At 44.7% G+C, this 17,822-nt stretch overlaps 1 protein-coding gene across 2 annotated transcripts in view; it reads left to right on the top strand.

Annotated features, from left to right (window-relative positions):
• FBLN1 (fibulin 1) overlaps positions 1-17,822 on the top strand; it is a 60,435-nt gene that overhangs the window by 27,912 nt on the left and 14,701 nt on the right. The window contains exons 15-16 of one of the 2 annotated variants that reach the window (XM_053387581.1): positions 12,290-12,432; positions 13,482-13,613. In XM_053387581.1, coding sequence (XP_053243556.1) covers positions 12,290-12,432; positions 13,482-13,613 — 275 coding nt within the window. Of the gene's footprint in view, positions 1-5,246; positions 5,712-12,289; positions 12,433-13,481; positions 13,614-17,822 lie in introns of those variants that run through there. The other variant, XM_053387582.1, reaches the window with a different exon arrangement.

Below are 17,822 nucleotides of genomic sequence, written 5' to 3'. Positions count from 1 at the left end.
CAAAGTCTGCATCTATAAGCAATCTGTTCATATGTTGTGAGTGTTGTCATGTTGTCAGTCCTTTGGATAAGGGGATCATATCGCTATTCTTCCAGGCACTTCTACATGGCAGTTTATCTGCTCATACATGGCTAATTTTGCACAACACCTACATGGCACAGTCCACATCAAAATGATACACCATATTATTGGCCATAGTTAGGGCACGTAGAATCCATTTTCATTGTCTGATTGTTACAATACAATAGGCATATCATTCAGAAAAATGCACGAGGAGGCTGAATTCTATATGTATACTGCTTTAAGAAATAAATTACATGTATCAGATGCAGCCCAACAGCAATATCTGCAGCTACAATGTCTTGTAATAGCCTTGTTTGGACCGGTGGCTTTCTCAGCTTCTGAGACACCAGAGATATTTGAACAATTGAACAAACTTTTTGAAACTAAAAAACAGTGATCACTGGAACAGAAATTTGTTACTAACAAATAAGTTTGATATGAAGACTTTAAGAAATGATTAGAATAACGAATTGGGTTTTCCAATATTACCTAGACAATGTGAAAGTGTTTTAGCTTCTGTAGCAAAGGTATTGATGGATCTTAAATTACGACTTATACAACAGTGCTAGTACCAAACCTGACCAACTAAGCCACACAATGAGCAGCCTCCCTTTATGTTCCCATCGATAAATGACACTCTGTCGTGGTAGTGAATTCTGTAGCTTAACAACATGCTTCTTAAACTGAGATAAAATTGCAATCCTGGGTCATAGACTGGCATGAGAAACAATGGATATGAAGATGACATATGTAGTCCATCTGTTATACCCACCGAAGTAAGCTTTTGCCAGTATAATATACTTGTCTGATTGTAGCTGCCTGCTTCTAAACATTTAATTCAAAAGCTGTTTGCTAAGAAAAGGTTAACAATGATGGGTATTGAGAGAGTTTAAAGTAAGCAAAGCATGGGAGTGATACACAAACCCTTCATTTCTTGCCGGCTAGGAAAACCCTGGGACTGGATATGTATAGAATGCACTCAGATTTATTCAATGAGCTCTGCCAGTTGTGTGGTGCAGTTCATTGAGTGAAGGCGTGCAGCACCCTGGCTGCGTGGAAGAGGCAACGAGTTGAGGTGGAATGCCCAATGTCAAGCAAACAGCTAGAAAGTTACTGTAACAGCACAAAGCCCTGAACCACTGGATCCAAAGTCCCCGTGGATCCCCTGAGGGGCCTGATCCATGTGCCTGATCCATGTGCCTTTCACCTAAGCCAACCCGGAGCTGGCATAGTGAAAGCAATGCAAACTAAGGTTACCAGACGTCCCCGTATCCTGGGGACAGTCCCTGGATTTACAAATCAGTCACCTGACAAAATCCATGGATTTAGTAGGAAGTAAAGTGTCCCCAGATTCATTGAAAAAAATCTGGTAACCTTAATGCAAACGCATGTTCTAATCTTCCACCCTGGCTAATGCAAGCCTGCAGGGCTTTCAGTTGGGCTCCGTATTCACTCCTCTCTCACCTGAATTTCATAGGCTTTGCCTAGGCTCTGTATTAGCTTCAGTTGCCCTCAGTGCAGAGACGCCAGCTGGCGAGGACAATTGGGGGCAAGGCCTGAGGCGGAGCTGAATGGAGAGGCTGCACGGCTTCAATGGCCAGCAGCTCCTCCTCCTCTGCCTCCTGGAGCCCCCACTGGGGGGAGGCTGCTCTGACCCTCCTGCCCCTCCACAGTAGGGGGGGAGGAGCTGGCCACTGGAGCCGCACTGTGCTTTGCCTCTGCATTTTTGGACATAGGGGCCCCCCGGCTCCCACCTCCAAAACATTTGGGGGACCCAAAAGGGCTCTGCCCCCAGGAGCTGGCGCCCCTGCTCCAGTGACTCACATACCTCAGTCTGATTGGCCAAGTCATGTCATGGTTGAGGGGAAGAAGGCATTCAGTTTGAGATAAGAAAGACACTGAGAGTGGCAGCCGTCAGGGATGCTGAGAGGCCAATTACGAAATGCTGTAGGAATGCCTGACCCAAAAGAGGGCAGCCCTTGATGTGTGCGTGTGACTGGGGGGAAGCAGCACTAATACATTTGCTTCCTTCTGCACCACCTAAAATGTCAGGAGAAGCATGTGGGGTGTGTGTGTGGAAAATTTGTGGAACTTGTTTGCCATTTCTGTTTACTATGGTTGTAGAGAGACAAATGAGGTAAGTTTATCTAAAGATGACAGTGGCACTGTGGTCTAAACCACAGAGCCTAGGGCTTGCCAATCAGAAGGTCGGCGGTTTGAATCCCCGCTACGGGGTGAGCTCGCATTGCTCTGTCCCAGCTCCTGCCAACCTAGCAGTTCGAAAGCACGTCAAAGTGCAAGTAGATAAATAGGTATCGCTCCGGTGGGAAGGTAAACAGCGTTTCTGTGCACTCTGGTTTCTGTCACAGTGTCCCGCTGCACCAGAAGCAGTTTAGTCATGCTGGCCACACAACCTGGAAAGCTGTCTGTGGACAAACACCGGCTCCCTCAGCCTGAAAGTGAGATGAGCACTGCAACCCCAGTCACCTTTGGCCGGACTTAACCATCCAGGGGTCTTTTATCTTTACCTTACCTTTTATACTATTTTCTGTTCCTCATAAGACTTCAAGGTACTTAATACACCAGGCTCTCAGTGGTCTGCCATTCAAACATTGACACAGCTCACAAACAATAAACTTCAACAGTGCTAACTTTGTGCTCTCTCTAAAGAATAAGGAATTTGGCATTTTTGTTCTTTATAAATGACCCAATTTTTAACATTTTAAAAAAGAACATTCATGCTCTGTGGCTTGGAATCAAGCCAAGTATAATCATTGATTGCGGGGGGGGGGGGGAGTGTTTTTGTTTTTTTAAACCAACCCCAAAAGGTAAGCTAAATGGTCAGAAATGAAACCCAAGAGTATTTTTTTGCACTAACATTTATTTTTCAGGTTTCTGTGACTAACACTACAACACAAGGCTGACGAGGTTGCAAAGAGCTCTTTAGAACTATTCATAGCTGTCAATGTTTCCCTTTTTAAAAGGAAAATTCCCTTATTCTGAATAGGATTCTTCGCAAAAAAAGGGAAATTTGACAGCTATGGAAATACAGTGGTACCTCGGGGTACATACGCTTCAGGTTACAGACTCTGTTAACCCAGAAATAGCACCTCGGGTTAAGAACTTTGCTTCAGGATGAGAACAGAAATCGTGCTCCGGCGGCGTGGTGGCAGTGGGAGGCCCCTTAGCTAAGGTGGTGCTTCAGGTTAAGAACGGACCTCCAGAATGAATTGAGTACTTAACCCGAGGTACGACTGTATTGTGATTCATGAAATCCTATCCTGCCTTTTTAGCTCAGCATTTGTTTCCCCCTCTTGGAAAACATCTGCAGTGACACCTACAGACAACCCATGGAATAGCAGCATGCTGGGCAGACCCCTAGGAGAATGTTGTGGGTTTGGACTCACCTCAGGCGCTTTAGTGCGCTGGGCCCCAGTATTGAGGTTACATGTCCCCACGGCACACTTTACCTCTGCCATGCAAGCCAGAGGCCAGACTGGTCTTTCAGTGCTAGCGGCTTACAGTCATTATGGTGGACGACCTAGGCCTGAACTTTGGTCTTTGAAACCAGCAGTATGTGCCAGATCTCTTTGTGGCTACAGGATGGAACCATTAGCGCACATTTAAGTAAACCCACAATGAAGTGTGTGGTGAATATATGGGGTACCAAACAATAAGATAAGGAGATTGATGATTTCTAAACAATTCTAATTCGCCACAGGCAAATCTGCTTCCAACAATATATTTCAGAATCAGCAGAATTTCATTCTACATTTCCCACTATTTTTGCTTTCCAGCATTATTCTAAATCACAGGAAAAGGACAGCATGGGGCGTATTCAGAAATATGGTATGGGGATTCCCAGAAGCATCTGCATTGCATGGTCCCATCACCAAAGTCTGACTACATGGGCAAAGGAAGATTTTTTAAAAAGCAGTATCATTTGAGCTATTTCACAGTTGCAATGAGGATTACTACCCATTACTCTGGGAGTTAATCACTATATATGGGGGGGGGAGAGGTGGACAGAAGCTGCCCCCCCATAAGCTCTACATTTTATAGATGTGTTTTTAAAAATTGTATCATGTTCTTGCAATGCTGTCAAGGCAGTTTTATTTCCCCCAGAATATTGCCCCATCTTAGGCCTCCCTAAGCAGTCCACCATTTGACCTGGAAGAAAGCCCTCTCTTTCATTCTATGGCCTGATTCTCACTGGAGTGGCAAACAGGATTTGTGGCCATACAACTTCAGAATGCACGACTGAATGTTCCTGTATGCAGAAAAAAAGAGAAATTCCTTCACATACAAATCTAGCATGTGAGGGGGGATGATAGATAGCCTATAACACTAAGCTTTGGTGTCTAGCTTTATATGCAGATTGATTTGTTATTTTTTTATTGGGAAGCTGACATTCAAGTATGCCTGACATGGTACAGTCCAGACCCAGGTTGATTCCTGCAAGTAGAATTAAGTGCGTAGTGCTAGTAAGCAGTTGCTCTGTGGTGAGGAAAAGACACCAGTCTTCCAGGTAATTCACTATGTAGTATAATGTTTGTATCTGTTTCCTGAAAGTGAGAGTGTGGCTGCACATGTGGGGAGACCTGCACCTGTTTTATTTACATAGAGAGAGACCCATGCTTCGCCCTTGGGGGCATGGGCATAGCCAAGGGGGAGGGCAGGAAGGGGCAGCTGCCCCCCCAATCAATAAGAATATAGCTAACTGAAGTTCTTCCCCCCTAACAAAAGGCCTGCCCCCCCTAACAAAAATCCTGGCTACACCCATGCTTGGGGGTTTCCCGGACTGAAGGCTCTTTTGCTTTTCTCCAAATACCTGATAAGACATACTCTCGATTTACCTGTGGAATGAAGGAAAGGGGGCTTCAGTCAAGGAAAATGGAACACTCCACTTCAGAACACATTGAGAAGGCAGGGGTTCTGCATACCCCAAGGAGGGATTTTCAAAGTTGGCCTGGAGCCAATGGACTTTGGCTCGCTCTGCCCTGCTTATTAGGCTGTGCCAGCTCTGCTGCGTAAAACTCTGCCACTGAGCTACGATTCCTCCTTTGTTTCATGGGCCAGTAGGTTACAAGTCAAGATACGCTTGGCTTCTCTGCTTTCCTTTCCTTTCCTCCTTATGGAATGGTTGCTAATCCTCCTCCCTTGTCTTTTCACTTTTCTTGCAGTCGTTGCGACCGCTTGCCTTGTCACGAAAATATGGAATGCCAGAGCCTGCCCTTGAGAATAACTTCTTATCACCTCTCTTTTCCTACCAACATTCAAGTTCCCATTGACATTTTCCGCATGGGCCCCACCAGTGCTGTCCCGGGGGATAAAATTCAGCTCTCCATCATCAGCGGGAATGAGGAGGGCTTTTTTACTACCAAACAAGTCAGCAGCCACAGCCACGTAGTGTCCATGCAGCAGCCGATCACAGAGCCCAGAGATCTTCTTCTGACGATTCAGATGCAGCTCTTCCGCCACGGAACTGTCACCACCTTCATAGCCAAGCTGTTTGTCTTTGTCTCTGCGCAGCTTTGATTCCTTGCATGCTGGCACCCCTTGCAGTTTCTCCCCCGCTCCCCGTCTCTCTTTTTTGACACTGGTTCCCTTCTTACCATTTAAAAAAATAAAGTTTGAGTGGTAAATCACTTCCTGCATGCTGTGCATTTGCATTTTATTTGTCACCACTCATTTTGCCTTAGCATTTTTAACATTCCAGTTTTCCTGTTTACTTCTCATTTTGATGAGCTCTGCCTATAAGTCAGCTTTTGCTGATAGTTGCTGAAGACAGGGATAGGCAACAAGCAGTTGGGATGGCGTCAGGGGTGGGGGGTCAGATCCTGCATGCCCAACTCCCTGCACATCCCCTTTTAGTGGGGCACTTTAGCTGCTTTCTGCTGTAACAGCCAAGTCACAAGCAAAGGGTTATTTCATTCTCCACCAGCAGTGTAGTCTGGTTTTCTGGCACATGTGGTGCCCATGTATGCCAGGGAGCGGGGCAGGGTGGGTGGGTGGGTGAACGGAGTCCGCCACGCTGGGCGAGGCAAAGCGAAGGTGAGACTGGGACTGAAGGGTGCATGACTTGCATCCTTCTCACACTGCCCTGCCAGCCCTGGGAGGCTGGGATCGCAGTCATTCGAATCAGATTCCAGCCTTGCAAAGCGCTGCAGGGCTAGCAGGATGGCAAGAGGAGCCAAATGCGCAGTGCCCCCTTAAAAAAGTGCCTGGGTCCATTGCCCTGGCAGCCCCCCCCCCCACTTTGCCCCTGTTCTCCATGCCCCCATGGGAAAAGCAACCATTCTCTCTTGTATTTAACCACTTCAGCACCAACGAAGACATAGGCAAAGAGCTCTTAGCCACACTGTTCCTCAGCCAGAGACAGGCAAAGGAGAATGAGTAGCTAAGGCATGGGGCTTGTGTGCTCTCTTTCTCTCTCTGTGTGTGTAAACTTTACCAGTGTCTCATCCTGGGTGGGAGGATGTCAGTTGGCAAATCCAGCATTGCTGACCTTTCAGTCTTTACTAAGCCGAAAATGAGTTGCTGACTTTGACTGTAAGTCAGGACTGGAGACGTTCAGAAGTGTGTGTCATTTCTAGATTGAGTGGACTTGTTAAGTGCACCCCATAAATAACAATTAGGGATCTATTTTCACAGAAAGAATCAGGTGCGGAAACTATAGTTAAAATGCCGTAGGGCAACCCAGAGTTCATCATGGCACATACAGGAGTGTTAAAGGCTTCCATGGACTTTTGTCCTGTATGAAGTAACTGGGCTTTCTCTGCTGCCCCAGTTACACTCTTGGGGGCAGCTGATGAGCCTGATCTTGACAGAGACTATTAGGGTGCTGGGTGAGCTCTCCCAAAGTAGTCAAAATCTCTTCCTGAATTATTTTAAGTCCCCTTTAAATCCTATGGCTGCCATTGCCTAAGGTGAAATACTAAAATCTGATTGGAATCCACCTTCAAACAGAACATATCGTTTCCTATTTATAATTACCACAACATAAGGAAAAAACTATGCAGAAGCTTTGTTGGAATCAAAGTGATTCATGCAGGGCACAGGTGTAATGGAAAACTTTCCTGAATATTCTGCACATTTCTTAAGAAGAGAACTTTTTTGCCAGGGATAACGCACCCAGCTTTTATCATTTATGCATAATATCTAACTTACTGGCAATTCTTGGACCTTTTGCACACCTGGCTATGCCCCATCAAATGTAACCATTCATCTAGCAAGTGCTTCAAAGCATGTCCAATGGGTTGGCACTGTTCGATTTACGTCTGCACACATACAAATCCACTAATGTTTTAGGACTTGTAGTAGTATTTGCATGGCATTCTGTTAAGGAGGCCTGATGTACAGAGCACAAGTTCTTGGCGCATGCTTAAAGGGGGATGTTTTCAATATTTCCACAGGCTAGATCCTACAAAGTTATGTGCACTGTAGTCAGGATATCCCATGTGCCAAAGAAATCAAAGCTATATAGTGAGAGAGAACATCATGCAGTTCAATGACATATACTCTTTGAATGATGTTAACTGGACTGCAGTTTTTGAGTTTTCACCATACTGCCCTGAAAACCTTTCAGTTATAAATGCTATTGTTAAACAATTCCCATTAACTTTAGTACATCCTGTATGTATCTCCAGGCTGCTTTGACAGAGCTGTGTAGATGTCTCAGCTAAATTCAAACACTTCTGTTACTTGGGCCAAATCAGGACCGTACATTAAACTGGATGTCTTCAGTGTGGACCAAGAGGACTACTTTGGCCAAAGTTTGGCAGAAAAGTTCTATCAAAGTGTCCTAAAAAGTATTGAAAAGCATAAGAGAATGAAGCTGGATGTACATCTCTGTGAAGTGCACCCACAATTCAGAGGAGAGCAGACTGTACTATATGCATTCAGCTGCTTCTGTCTGCAGAAATGACCACTTTGCAAATGCTACATAATGCTTATTCTCCACTTAATCCTTCAGTGTAGCAGCACCTGCACTGTGAAACTCTCTGCTAATTGATCTTAAGCAGGTGCCTTCACTGTATCCCCCGCCCAGCACCTGGCAGAATTTTTTTTTGTTTAGGCAAGTCTACCCAGACATGCAAATTTGGCATGTATTTTAATGTGTAATTTTATTTCATAATTTTATTTTTTACTTCTATATTTTGAAATATTTTAGGTCAGCTTGTTTTCAACTGATAATTTTTAAGTATATTTCATGTAAACTGCTTAGAGGTTTTGACGATTAAGTAGCATATAAATCCTGTTAAATAAATATTACATATCTATGTGCATCACAGAGACTCTGCCCTCTGATCCTGTGAGCTGCCAGAAACATGCCAGGGAGGTAAACTGCTGCCTCAGCACTAGCCTGGCTGCTTCTGTTTGTCTTCTGTTCCAGCTCCCACCTTGCTGGCAACGGTCCAGGGAGAGGCTGCGAATCATAGACAGGAGTTATCTCAGGATTGCAAGCCAAAGAGTTGGGTGGAAGAAAAAAGAGGGGGCTTGCCTGGCCTCTCCCCAGTCGTTCTTGTGCTGCTTCTGCTTCACTGTTGCTGCCTGCTGCCTTTTGCTTCTCGCCATATTTATGGGATTTCATGGGATGCATATGTTGCATGATGCCAGATAACCCTCAGGCCCATGGCACCACATCTCACAAACTCTCAATATTCTCTCCCTCCTTCCCTTCCCCCCTCTCTCACACACCCTAAATAATTCCTCTCCGCCTACTTTTTTAGTTGTATGCATAAACATTTTTAGCCATTGCAACAGATGCATCTGCAAACATGTCTAGCATACTTGTCAGGCAGCCAGAGCTGGCCAAAGCTCATTGGTGACTGCACAGTCCTTTGCAAATACAGGCCCTTTAGCTCCAAGGACAATGTGCATCCATGGATATGTGGTCACAGGTTCATTGCACGGTCAACTGTACACGATGCCTCAGCAAGCCAGTAGCAAAAACTAAAGCTTAGATTGGCTTCAAAGTCTTTAAACGAAGCCTTATTTGAGCTACAAAATAAGGAACGCAAGACTTTGGCCCAGTGCCTTGCAAAATTCTGCTGCATTCTAGTATATTACTGAGTGCATATATTAATCTAGTTGCCTTTAAAAACATACTGCAGTCCAGATTAAATCATATTAGATGGATAATTCTATGTTGCATCTAACTGGAACATTTAAATAGACATAATTATATAGCACCATTGGGGGGCCTGTCTGGATGAGAATGAGAACATGAATCCTTGCTTGAAAGATTTAATAAATTAAACGGAAAAGATATGCCCCCCCAAAAAAGTAGCAAGCAGAACTTCAGAACAGGAAAGAAAAATATTGGAATGTGCCATGTTCCAAAATAGAAAAGATTAAAATCAAGATTGGACCATCCTTTAGAGGAAGAAGGACAAGGCCCATTTGTACATTGCTGGAGTAGAAGAGGAAGCCTGTCTGCATAACTGGATCTCATCTGTAAGGAGGTGCCAAGTGGTTGAGGTGTGTGAAGTGGTTCCTTATTATTTTAATTATAATTTTGCAGTTTGTTTTAAAATGCTTTCATGCCATATTCCGCTTGGGGAAGGCAGCTTAGAAGTTCCTTAAGCAATCCTCAGGGGGAGAACTTTCTCTCCTTCTCTAAAAATAGCCGGTAATCCCAAGAAGCTGAATATATAGGGAAAATCAAGGCAAACAAAGGGAGCCCCCCCCCCCCAGTGCATGGACTGGAATGTGCTGCCACTGATTTAAAAGGGAGGGAGACAGAACCATGGAGGAAAAGCCTATCCGTGGCTGCTTGCCACGAGGGCTGCGCTGGAGGCAGGGGGCCTCCAATTGGTGTGGAACATGTGCGGACATTCATGTACAGTGGTACCTCTAGTTATGAACTTAATTTGTTCTGGAGGTCCGTTCTTAACCTGAAACTGTTCTTAACTAGAGGCGTGCTTTCACTAATGGGGCCTCTTGCTGCCGCTGTGCCACTGGCACACGATTTCCATTCTCATCCTGGGGCAAAGTTCTCAACTCGAGGTAACTCTTCCGGATTAGCAGAGTTTGTAACCTGAAGCGTTTGTAACCTGAGGCGTTTGTAACTCGAGGTACCATTGTATTGCAAATGGTCTTTGCACAGGCATCTGTCTTGGCCACTGTGAGACCAGGATGCTGGACTAAAGGGACCACTGCCTGATCCAGCAGCCAGGCTCTTATGTTCTTACGCGTTTGCACCAGGCCTGACCAGCCCATAGACTGAAGATGGCCTGCTATACAGGGGCTGATGTGGCATATTCTTTTTCCTTTCTGGTCCAAAAGGAAGGGCTAAAGTTAGCAGCCTCATACGCTACACCATTTCACTAGGTTGGGCTCTGGCTTCTCCACACGAGGCCCCCTCAACCCTTGCTTCTTCCACTTACTGATGCTGCATACCCTCCAACACTCCCCAGATGAAAATAGGGACATTTCTCCCTCCCTCCCACTGACCCTCCTCCACCCCCCATTGTTTGTGCCCCCCTGCAGAGCATTTCCACCACCACTACGCCAACGGTTTTATTTTATTCTTTGGTAAATTTACAAAAAGAAAAACACACACTAATAAATACATTTTAGAAAGGGGCAAAATTAGGTGCAGATGCACAAAGCATTTTTTCTAAGCAAGTCTCCTTGTGCTCAGCTCCCCCTTACTCCCTGCCCTCTGCCTGCCCCTCAGAGCTGGCCTTGGAGCAGCAGCTTCTCCCGTCCTCCTCTCCCCCTTTCCAGCAGATGCCCAAGGGAGGGGAAATAGTCACATCCTGGGATTAAATCAGAAGCCAGGATGGCTTTTGCAATTCCAGAACACTTGGAGGGTATGCTACTGCCACCTTCTATTTGTTTCTTGCAAACCCAGTTTAAGCTATACTGGATTTATTTATTTTTGGCTGCCAACTGGATTTGGCTTGTTCAGATCTGAGCAAGTGTTGATCAGTTGACTGCAAAACTTGTTCAATATTTCATAAAACCATTGGTGGTTTGGGGGGTTGGGAGTGGATGTGCCTTGAATTCAGTTAAAAAATTGTTCATGAGAATCCACCCTAAGTAGTTTTTTGGACAAATTGGCTTTAGGTTATGGATGAATAATGCTGGCAACATTTAAAAAAAATCTGTTCTGATGGTGCGGGTGTGGGAATGGAAATTTAAATGAAATGGTTGCATATTAGTCATGCATCCAATCCATTCTTCTTGGCTCCCTGCTAACACCTGCTCAGTTGTAATATTCTTATGCTACCTACAACATTACCTGGAAAGAGTTCAACTTGTACACAAAGGAGTTAGATAAAATCTGCAACTAAAACCCCAGAGCAACCTCAGAAGTGCCCCCCCTCCCAGTAAAAGCACAATTTCATTTCACATCTTCAGCTTGGTTCCAACTCCAACCTTTCCCCCAAACTTTAGTTATAGATCCTTTGAAGAAATGATTGCTTCCTGCTGGTATTCAGCCATTACCATTTTTTTCAGCTTCAATAAATAACAAGATGCTATCTTACTCTCATCTTGCCACTGGCCCAAGGATGACTGTTGCCAAGTCCAACACACTGAAACCGTTCTGAGCAGAAAAAGTAGGAAAATTGTTTCAGTCGATTTTTGTTTTTGTTCCATAATTAGACAGTTCTATACATAGCTTTATTCTATTTCTATTTTATAGTTCACCTTCTTGCAAGGGATCAGGGAGTTATGATAGCATAAAGTGTCAAAAGAGTTCCCAGTCCACAAACTCATTACTTGAACATAGCAAAGCCGATCACCTCTCCCTTGGTCTTCACCAAACTGCAGGTCTTCATAAACCATCCAGTCCTACTGGTGGAAGTTGCCAACTTCAGATTTCAAAAATTCTGCTACGCAGGCAGGACAAGGGGGGGCATATCAGGTCAAAGCCTGGATTCTGGTGCAGGTGAAGAAGCTGTCCAGGTGGTCATTGGACTTGACTGTCCAGGGCAATTTCTTTAAACAATTTTTGTGACTGGTAGCTTTTCTGACCCAGTGGTAGTTGGATCTACCCAAGTTGCCTTTAGAATTAGTCCAGTGGAAGATGGATGTCCGAAACATAGATCAGACCCCAGAGGCTAGGAAAAATATACATACGCATAGTGTTTCACAGTGAGATCAGGATCTAAAACAAGAATTTCCATCTTTACTGCACCTTGCTTGTTTGATCCTTGCAATGCGACACAACTGAATTAATGTTCCATATTTGTCTTTCCCTTCTCTCCCTCAGAGTCAGACATGAGAAGACAGACACTGTTCGCTGCATTAAGTCCTGCCGACCGAATGACGTCAACTGCATGTTAGATCCAGTTCACACCATTTCCCACACGGTCATTTCATTGCCCACATTCAGGGATTTCACGAGGCCTGAAGGTAACGCTTCCCCTCACTCTGTAGAAGCAGCCTATGAGATAAACATCCCAGAAGCTCCACCTACAGAAAGAATTGCTAAGAGCCGAATGCATAGCAAGGCTGAGAAGCTCTTGTCATCTGGGCAGCCCCGGACCTCCAGACCCATTGCTAGGTTTGTGCCCCAGAGAGGTCCCCCCCCCACACACAATGTCCATGCTGCTGGAACATAGCACAGCAGTCATATAGCAGGGGACCTAGGGCTAAATTGCTTCCTTTTATAGTTTTATTTTATTTCAGGTATTAATATACTGTACTCCTTTTCAGGCCGACTTCAAAAAGCAATTTACATAATATTATTACAACAATAAGTATCAATGAAATGGAAAAATGTTGTTGTAGAAGTTGTTGTTTTACAAAAAACACAATAAAATTGAAAAGACAATGAAGAGGCTGTAATGGCTTTTTCTCTCCTCCCCTCAGGGCAAGATGGTTCTGCAGAGTTGCAGATGATGGGAGGGAGGGAATTAATTAACACACCTGTGCAGATTCTAGGCCAGGGGTAGGCAACTAAGGCTCGGGGGCTGGATGAGGCCCAATCGCCTTCTCAATCCGGCCTGCGGACGGTCCAGGAATCAGCGAGTTTTAACATGAGTAGAATGTGTCCTTTTATTTAAAATGCATCTCTGGGTTATTTGTGGGGCATAGGAATTCATTCATTTCCCCCCCAAAATATAGTCCGGCCCCCCACAAGGTCTGAGGGACGGTGGAGCGGCCCACGGCTGAGAAAGGTTGCTGAGCCCTGGGCTAGGCTCAGGATGAGGGTCTGCCATTCCAGGTTCTTAGTACTCCTCTTGCAGTATTAAGTCCCTGGCCAATGCAGTTCCTGCCCTGCCACCCCAGCAAGACTTTTCTGTAAGTCTCATGAAGGATAAGACAACCTGAAGTATAATCTTGCTTTCTTATTTCTCTGCTTTAACTTTTCTGATTTGCAATTGCTGAATAGGTTGCACTGCACTGATTTAAACGTTTTATTGCCATTTTTATCTTACTTCCGATATCTTTCCCCTCAGAGATTATTTTCCTTCGTGCCATCACGCCAGCATACCCAGGCAACCAGGCAGACATCATATTTGACATCACCGAAGGAAATCTACGGGATTCCTTTGACATCATCAAGCGCTACATGGATGGCATCACTGTGGGTGAGGAAAAAGTTTTCCTATTATTATTGAACTCAAGGGAATAATCAATAAACATTGGCTTATTGCATCCTTTATTAATTTTTATTTATTTATACATTATATACACCTAGCCTTTAGGATTACAAATCCTACAAGGCATCTTACAGGCAAATTAAAGATATAAAAATGAAATCACAATATCAAATTGGCTGGGGCAGGGTATAAATTAATAATAATTATTGTTACTATTACTGGTCTTACATATGTACATTTTTGTAATGGATAGAAAGTGCCCTACCCAGCCAGGAAGGTTACTGTGCAAGGTGTGGGGGTGGGATGGAGAGATCATAGAATCATGGAGTTGGAAGAGACCACAAGGGCCATCGAGTCCAACCCCCTGCCAAGCAGGAAACACCACCAGAGCACTCCTGACATATGGTTGTCAAGCCTCTGCTTAAAGACCTCCAAAGAAGGAGACTCCACCACACTCCTTGGCAGCAAATTCCACTGTCAAACAGCTCTTACTGTCAGGAAGTTCTTCCTAATGTTTAGGTGGAATCTTCTTTCTTGTAGTTTGGATCCATTGCTCCGTGTCCGCTTCTCTGGAGCAGCAGAAAACAACCTTTCTCCCTCCTCTATGTGACATCCTTTTATATATTTGAACATGGCTATCATATCACCCCTTAACCTCCTCTTGTCCAGGCTAAACATGCCCAGCTCCCTTAGCCGTTCCTCATAAGGCATCGTTTCCAGGCCTTTGACCATTTTGGTTGCCCTCCTCTGGACACGTTCCAGTTTGTCAGTGTCCTTCTTGAACTGTGGTGCCCAGAACTGGACACAGTACTCCAGGTGAGGTCTGACCAGAGCAGAATACAGTGGCACTATTACTTCCCTTGATCTAGATGCTATACTCCTATTGATGCAGCCCAGAATTGCATTGGCTTTTTTAGCTGCCGCGTCACACTGTTGGCTCATGTCAAGTTTGTGGTCAACCAAGACTCCTAGATCCTTTTCACATGTACTGCTCTCAAGCCAGGTGTCACCCATCTTGTATTTGTGCCTCTCATTTTTTTTGCCCAAGTGCAATACTTTACATTTCTCCCTGTTAAAATTCATCTTGTTTGTTTTGGCCCAGTTCTCTAATCTGTCAAGGTCGTTTTGAAGTGTGTTCCTGTCCTCTGGGGTGTTAGCCACCCCTCCCAGTTTGGTGTCATCTGCAAATTTGATCAGGATGCCCTTGAGTCCATCATCCAAGTCGTTGATAAAGATGTTGAATAAGACAGGGCCCAAGACAGAACCCTGTGGCACCCCACTAGTCACTCTTCTCCAGGATGAAGAGGAACCATTGATGAGCACCCTTTGGGTTCGGTCAGTCAGTCAGTTACAAATCCACTGAGTGGTAGCATAGTCAAGACCACATTTTACCAGCTTCTTTACAAGAATATCATGGGGCACCTTGTCAAATGCCTTGCTGAAATCAAGGTAGGCTACATCCACTGCGTTCCCTTCATCTACCAGGCTTGTAATTCTGTCAAAAAACGAGATCAGGTTAGTCTGACATGACTTATTTTTCAGAAATCCATGCTGACTATTGGTGATCACAGCATTCCTTTCTAGGTGCTCACAGACTGTTTGCTTAATGATCTGCTCCAGAATCTTCCCTGGTATTGATGTCAGACTGACTGGGCGGTAATTATTTGGGTCCTCTCTTTTCCCCTTTTTGAAAATAGGGACAACATTTGCCCTCCTCCAGTCTGCCGGGACTTCGCCTGTTCTCCAGGAATTCTCAAAGATGACTGCCAGTGGTTCTGAGATCACATCTGCCAGTTCTTTTAATACTCTTGGATGCAGTTCATCTGGCCCTGGAGACTTGAATACATCTAAACTAGCCAAGTATTCTTGTACTATCTCCTTAGTTATTCTGGGCTGTGTTTCCTCTGCTGAATCCTTTGCTCCAAATTCTTCAGGTCGGGCATTGTTTTCTTTATCGGAGAAGATTGAGGCAAAGAAGGCATTGCGGAGTTCAGCCCTTTCTGTGTCCCCTGTTTGCATTTCACCATCTTCTCCTCTGAGTGACCCCACTGTTTCTTTGTTCTTCCTTTTGCTACAAACATACCCATAAAAGCCTTTTTTGTTGCTTTTAACCTCTCTAGCAAGCCTGAGTTCATTCTGTGCTTTAGCTTTTCTGACTTTGTGTCTACACGTGCTGGCTATTTGTTTGAATTCCTCTTTGGTGGTTTCCCCCCTTTTCCATTTTTTGTACACATCCTTTTTTAATCTTAACTCAGTTAAAAGTTCTTTAGATAGCCATCCTGGCTTCTTTAGGCACCTTCCATGTTTCCGTCTCATTGGTATTGCCTGAAGTTGTGCTTTTACTATCTCCCTCTTAACAAACTCCCAGCCATCATGAACTCCCTTTCCTTTTAGTATTACTGTCCATGGGATCTCACCCAGCACTTCCCTAAGTTTTATGAAGTCGGCTTTCTTAAAGTCGAGAAATTGAGTCCTAGTATGCTTGGCTGCTCCTTTCCGCTGTAAACTTCAGAAGAGCGTGATCACTCGTGCCTAATGATCCTTCCACTTCTACCCCACTAACCAGGTCATCAACATTGGTTAGGACCAGATCTAAAATGGCTGTTCCTCTTGTTGCTTCTCCCACTTTCTGGACAATGAAGTTGTCTGCAAGGCCAGTGAGGAATCTGTTTGACCTTATGCTCTTGGCTGAGTTTGACATCCAACAAATATCCGGGTAATTGAAGTCCCCCATTACTACTATCTCCCTTCCTTTTGCATGCTTGGCCATCTGTTCCAGGAAGGCATCATCTATGTCCTCCGTTTGGCTTGGGGATCTATAGTAAACTCCCACAATGAGGTCCCTGTTATTCTTCTCTCCCTTAATTTTGACTTAAATGCTCTCACTTTGGCTTTGAGGTTCTAAATCTTGGATCTCTTCACAGGTATACACATCCTTGACATATAACGCCACTCCTCCTCCTTTCTTGTCTGGTCTGTTTCTCTGAAATAGATTGTATCCCTCCATTATTACATTCCAATCGTGGGACTTATACCACCAGGTTTCAGTGATTCCTATTATGTCATATTTAGTTTGCTGTACCAAGAGCTCAAGCTCATCTTGTTTATTTCCCATGCTTTGCGCATTAGTGTACAGACATTGAAGTCCATTAATCATTCCCCCGTGTCTCTTATTTTAGGATTTTTTCCTCCCACCACTAGGTCTGCGTGCTGTTTGCTCCATTCGGTCTATGACATTTGGGCAGACCAGGCTGCTATTTTGTGCACATTGCAAGAGCTGGACTAGTTATCTTGGTGATGGTCAGATAACAAGAGTCCTTCTGTATTTTTGCTTTGAACTTATATGGATATTAGTTTCTTGAATAATTATTGCTAGAAGCTGCACTGGGGTGAAATAGCTGCCACACACAACATAGAGAGGCACCTTTTGTAGCTCAGCCTGAAGGTGGCGCTGTTGGCTTTCCTGTCTTGTAGCAACCCAAATCCTTGTAACATAAATCTAGGTTTATTTCATAATTTATGGAGCAGAAATGTGAGGCTGCATGCCAAGAGACAACATGTTAATGCAGGCTTATAAGCTCCCACATCTTAAACAGAGTTTGTTGATGAAAACGACAGTTAAATAACTGGAGGGTTGTTTTGTGTTTACGATGAAGATTATGTAAAAATGGTGGACGGGGCTCTTTGCTTTCCTTGTTTATATGCTACTGGCCTGCTTTTTGCTGTGATGGGTGGGGCTCTTTATTGCATTGTGGTCAATGGAAGGACTTGTGGGTGCTCCCGGCGAAGAAGGTATTTCTCTCTGTGACCTGAACATTGTCTCTCCTCGCAGCATCTCTGTCAGGCTTCCCTCCCTGCACCAAGAGCACCCACAAGGCCAGGGCCTTAGCTTTCCCCACAGAAGTGAATGGCAACCATTCGATTAAACAGGATAAAAAGGGGCTCCACTCAGGATGCCAATCCCTACGCTTTGACATCCCAAACCTTTGAAAACCAGGCCTGCTCTTATCTGCATGGCTTTGCAGAGCAGCCGGTGGACCTCCAGGCTCAGGAACTGGAGCCCAACATCTGGAGGGGCACCAGGTTGGGCAACGCTGGGCTACGGCTTGAAACGTTTAATTACTGTTTAAAAATTGCCCCATGTTTCTGTCCAAAATTTGACATCCACAGTAGCTGATAACAAACGGAATAAAGCAG

Source organism: Podarcis raffonei, chromosome 5 (genome assembly GCF_027172205.1).
Source record: "Podarcis raffonei isolate rPodRaf1 chromosome 5, rPodRaf1.pri, whole genome shotgun sequence".
In the NCBI taxonomy this organism is placed as follows: Eukaryota; Metazoa; Chordata; class Lepidosauria; order Squamata; family Lacertidae; genus Podarcis; species Podarcis raffonei.
This window is presented reverse-complemented; position numbering and strand designations above follow the sequence as displayed.